Source organism: Citrus sinensis, chromosome 6, assembly GCF_022201045.2.
Source record: "Citrus sinensis cultivar Valencia sweet orange chromosome 6, DVS_A1.0, whole genome shotgun sequence".
Lineage (NCBI taxonomy): Eukaryota > Viridiplantae > Streptophyta > Magnoliopsida > Sapindales > Rutaceae > Citrus > Citrus sinensis.
The window spans coordinates 1,509,197-1,514,758 of record NC_068561.1 but is presented as its reverse complement, the minus strand read 5'-3'; the positions used below and the strand labels follow the sequence as shown (position 1 = coordinate 1,514,758).

Sequence of the window (5,562 nt, the reverse complement as noted above, 5' to 3'; positions counted from 1 at the left end):
AACATCAAAAGTATAATATGCTCACATTTCTCTTGTCATTTGATTAAACATTTATATTTGGTAATGACCGAGGCCGGTCAAGTTTCAAATTAAGAAGAAAAAGAAGAAAGAAAAAGATGTCGTTGAATTTACAACTCTCAAAGCTAGGTGAAGCTCACATACAAAGGCAAGCCAAGGAAAATAGGAAATTGCCTTCTCACTTGTACAAATGAGTATCCGTTCTCTTTATTTTCCATCCATGTTTCTTTTTTTCATCACATTGTTGCAAGTTGCAGCCTTTGAAGAGGGAGATCTTGCTGCCCTTCAGGCCTTTAAGTCAATGATTTCTCATGACCCTCAAGGGATCCTGAACTCATGGAATGATTCTCGCCATTTCTGCGAATGGGAGGGCATTACATGTGGTCGCAGGCACAGAAGAGTCACAGCCCTAGACCTGAGGTCAAAAGCCTTAAGTGGCTTACTGTCACCTCGAATTGGCAACCTCAGCTTCCTAAAAGAGATCAATCTTATGAATAACACTATCCAAGGTGAAATCCCTCTTGAATTTGGGCGTCTGCACAGGTTAGAAACTCTGCTTCTCTCATATAACTCCCTCGTCGGGAAAATTCCAGCCAACTTATCTTATTGTTCCAGGCTCACAGTACTATTCTTAGGAAACAACAAGCTAGTAGGAAGTATTCCATTTGAGTTTGTCTCTCTATACAGACTCAAACAACTAGCTTTACCCATGAATAATTTGACCGGAGGCATCCCACCTTTTCTCGGGAATCTAACATCCCTGGAAGTTGTGTCTCTAGATGGGAATCCTTTTGGAGGAAATATTCCAGATTCATTAGGTCAATTGAAAGAGTTGAAAACTCTTGGAATTGGCGGAAACAACCTCTCCGGTACAATCCCTCCTTCCATTTACAATCTTTCCTTCCTTGTCATTTTCTCGGTGTCTGAAAATCAAATGCATGGAAGTCTTCCACCAAGTTTAGGTCTTTATTTTCCTAATCTCAAACTCTTTCAAACCAACGAAAACTTCTTCAGCGGATCCATTCCAATATCACTATCCAATGCTTCCAAACTCGAATATGTTGAAATTGCGAGTAACAGTTTTTTCGGAAAACTTTCAGTCAATTTTGGAGGCATGAAAAATCTTTCATACCTAATTTTAGAATATAATAATTTAGGAAGCGGGGAAAGTGATGAGATGGGGTTTATGAATTCTTTGGCCAACTGTAGCAAATTGCAAGTTCTCAGTTTAGGCGGAAATCAATTTAGAGGAGCATTACCACATTCAATCGCTAATCTATCAAGTCAACTTCAAATTTTGGTCCTTGGGACTAATCAGTTATATGGAAGCATCCCTTCAGGAATAGGTAACCTTGTTAACTTATATTCATTACAGACTGAGGAAAACCAATTCACAGGCTCAATTCCTAAAGAAATGGGTAAGCTTCTGAACTTGCAGGGCTTGGATTTTGGTGGCAACCATTTTTCAGGGGAAATTCCTTCCACTCTAGGAAATCTGTCATCATTATATGAAATTTTCTTAGGCGATAACAATTTATCAGGAGTCATCCCTTCTAGTCTAGGAAATTTGGAACGATTGGCAATTTTAGAAATGTTCGCAAATGAACTCAGTGGAACTATCCCAGAAGACATTTTCAATATATCCTCTCTTTCAGTTTCACTGGATTTAGCCGAAAACCACTTCGTTGGATCTATACCTCCAAGGATCGGTAATCTGAAGGCTTTGAGGTGTTTTGATGTGTCTAATAATGACTTATCAGGTGAAATTCCAAGTGAACTTGGTCTTTGCTCTAGTCTTGAAGATATTTATTTGGCAGAAAACTTCTTCAACGGATTCATTCCTTCATTTTTTAGAACTTCAAGAGGTATTCGAAAGGTCGATCTTTCGCGAAATAATTTTTTTGGTCAAATTCCAATATTCCTCGAGGCTCTTTCTTTGGAATATCTTAACTTATCCTTCAATGATTTTGAGGGGAGGCTACCAACAAGGGGAATTTTTGCAAATGCAAGTGCAATATCAGTTGTAGGTTGTAATAGACTTTGTGGGGGCATACATGAATAGCAATTACCCAAATGCCCCGAGCACGAATCAAGCAGTCAGAAGATTTCCCAAAGACTAAAGATAATAATCTCAACTGCAAGTGCCTTTTTAGGATTAGTCATGGTGTCATTTTTCATTTTCTATTGGCACAAAAGGAGGAGGGGACCTTCCAGGCAGCCTTCAAGACTATTGACAAGAAAAACACTACTAAGGATCTCTTACAAAAGCCTCCTCAAAGCAACTGATGGGTTTTCTTCAACACAATTAATTGGAGTGGGTAGCTTTGGCTCTGTGTATAAGGGAGTATTTGATGAAGATAGAATTGTTGTTGCAATCAAAGTGATTAACCTTCAACGCCAAGGAGCTTCTCAGAGTTTCAAGGCTGAATGCAAAGCCTTGAAAAATATCCGTCATAGAAATCTTGTCAAGGTCATAACTTCATGCTCAAGTATTGATTTTCAAGGTAATGACTTTAAAGCTATTGTTTATGAGTACATGCCAAATGGGAGTCTTGAAAAATGGTTGCATCCAGAAGCAGTTGCACAAAGAGATGAAGAAATTGGAATTCAGAAACTCACCCTTCTTCAGAGAATAAGCATTGCAATTGATGTGGCATCTGCACTAGACTATCTTCATTGCCACTGCCAAGAACCAATTCTCCATTGTGATCTGAAGCCAAGCAATATCCTTCTCGACAATGACTTGTCTGCTCACATTGGTGATTTCGGACTAGCTAGATTTCATCAAGAAGTCTCAAATCCAACTTTAAATAGCTCTGTTGGAGTAAGGGGAACAATTGGCTATGCAGCCCCAGGTCATAACTTAAATTCTAATATATAATTTACTTTCTTTTTAATTTTTTAATTTCTTTTCACAACTTCTAACTTCTTAGAAATATTTATGTTTTTTTAATGGTAGAGTATGGCCTTGGAAGTGGGGTGTCAACAAATGGAGATGTTTATAGCTATGGAATATTGTTGTTGGAAATGGAGACAACAAAAAAACCCACGGATGTTATGTTTGAGGGAGACTTGAATCTTCATAGATTTGCAAGAATGGCCTTGCCTGATCATGTGGTGTACATTGTGGATCCAATACTTCTAAATGATGGTGAAATTTTGGCTAGTACTGATAACCATAGGCAAAGGCGAACAAGAATCAACAGCAGATTAGCCTGTGTCAATTCTATGGTCAGAATTGGAGTTGCTTGTTCAATGGAGTCACCACAAGATCGAATGAACATAACTAATGTTGTCCATGAGCTACAATCAGTCAAGAACATTCTCCTTAAACATGAAAATGTGCTGAACAAGCAAATGGATAACTAGATAATATAATATTCTCTTGTAGCTTTTGCCCCAAGTGATATAAATTTACATTGTATATTGTGAGATAAATAAAAGGCTCATTACTTTGTTTTATGTTTTTTTACAGTCATATTCTTATGAATCACAAGGCAACAAAGTTGAAAACTCCATCAAATGGAAGGAAGTGAAATTTGATCTTAGACAGGGAAAACATGGCTGTCGAAGGGAATAACAATTTTATCACAATTGTATAATTCGATAGGTTTATAATAAAAATTTTGGCTGTACGGAGTATTCCAATTAGAGGCTGCAATATGATGAACTTTTGTTGTTCGCGTTGATTTTGAGCTTGATTAGTTTATTGTAATATCCGTTTGATCTTCGTTTGGCGTAGGAACTGTTGGGAACTAGGCAGACCAAACTACCCTTGCTTGGACCATTGAACATATTTTGCCAGTGGTTGATAAAAGAGAAACTTCTCAGGCCTACTGTTTGATGAAAATCCAAAACTATTTGATGAAATGCCTCAATGAATGAATATTGGGCCTGATAGAGGCAATAACATTCTAGCAACCTATGCACTTTTGTGAATTTCGACTACATATGTATTCAAACTGTGTCAAATTAAAAAAAAAAAGTTTCGGATTTTTTTCCCTTTGGTCTATGAATGTGATGATAAAACAACGTAGAAACAGTACTAATAAGCCAATTCGGACTCCCTCTTTAGAAAATTAGTACAAGCTTAATGTAGATGTGGATGTTAGTGCCTAAAAGAACTTGGCAGGTCTAAGGGCAGTTGTTACAAATTCCGGCTTTAATGGTGATGTTGAGCTTGCAGAGGCAGAAGCAATAATCTTTGAAGCCCAAGTTGCTATTGCCTTTGAAAATGTTGTAAATTTGGTAAAGGGCAATGAAAGCAGCCCTAAAGAGATCTTTTAGGCAGTTTTAGAAATTACAGAGGAGATGATATCATCGTAATTGTTCAGCTCATAGAAGAGTTAAATTGTGTTCAACGATTTGCTGCAATATTGATCAAGAATATAAATTCTAATTCTACGCTATATATGCTGCAACATTACACCCTCTCTAAAAAAAAAAATTCACCTTTTGAGAAAGTTCAACTTTCCTATACAATATGCAAAAATAATTGCGAGAACAAGAGGATAGATAATAAGAACAGTAGCTGTAATCGGCAAGCGATCATGGTGAAACCCAAAGTAATCTTCTAAGAAGGAAGACAATGTTCTTGTTTCACCAAATAAAGTAATTTCCTCGTCAATATATATCTCCATATTGTGAAGTAATCGTACCATTTAGTGCCCAAGAGGTAGGCATCATATAATACAACCAAATCCACTAGTTGGGAACTTTCTGCAGGAAACTTATTATCAAAATTAATATTCAAAACATTTTGCTAATACACACACAGACACACACACACACATTGATACACAGAAATGTTAACATAGTGTCTATGGTAGACTTTAGAGGCTTACCGGTCCAAGAATCAAAATCCAGAAAAGTGGTTGATTAATGTGTAGAAAACTTCGGATAGAATTGAAGCAATCATGAAATTTGGTGTCAATGACACTAGTAGCATTCCCAGATAATTGTAAAGCATCATTGTACAGAACATCGCATAGAAATTCCAAAGAACTTTATATGCTGAACCATAATATCCGATCATTGGATAACCGACGATCACATATGCCAGTGCTTGAATAAGTAAAAAAGGAATCTCATCTGTCACCTACAAAATCAGTATGCATATCTAAATAAGAAAAATTATCACTTAAGCAGTTGTGCTGATGATCTTTAGTCAGTCAAAAGTAATTTTAGGTTCATTTTAGAAGACAATACATAAATTTGTGCACCAAAAAGTCCCCAATTCACCGCTGATGTGTAGACAAACCATTGCATGTTATCACTAAATATAGGAAGCCAAATGACCATCTAAGGTCAGATAGAGTAGCTAGAAGTCAAAGCTTAACCTGTTGATCGAAAGTGCTCAACAAACCTTGACAAGGAGCAAGGTCTAATATAAAATATTTAAAAAACCAAGGTTTATTTAGCTAGCTATTCGAGTTCAAATTCTGAGGGAGATGGGGATTAATAAACTGATTTGAGTCTGATCCACCTGTCTACCATTCAAAAAAAAAGAAAAAAAGGTTCAGCCACGGTGATGGCTCATTATCA

At 36.8% G+C, this 5,562-nt stretch overlaps 2 protein-coding genes across 2 annotated transcripts; both read left to right on the top strand.

The window, feature by feature from the left end:
* The first annotated feature begins 208 nt into the window (after positions 1–208).
* LOC112498584 (probable LRR receptor-like serine/threonine-protein kinase At3g47570) lies at positions 209–2,080 on the top strand. Its single transcript, XM_025099769.2, has one exon. The coding sequence runs from the start codon at positions 209–211 to the stop codon at positions 2,078–2,080; it is 1,872 nt and encodes a 623-aa protein (XP_024955537.2).
* On the top strand, positions 1,849–3,456 carry LOC107177290 (probable LRR receptor-like serine/threonine-protein kinase At3g47570). Its single transcript, XM_015530932.3, has 2 exons — positions 1,849–2,873; positions 2,978–3,456. The coding sequence occupies exons 1-2, from the start codon at positions 2,180–2,182 to the stop codon at positions 3,385–3,387; spliced, it is 1,104 nt and encodes a 367-aa protein (XP_015386418.2). The 5' UTR covers positions 1,849–2,179; the 3' UTR covers positions 3,388–3,456.
* Positions 3,457–5,562: the final 2,106 nt, after the last annotated feature.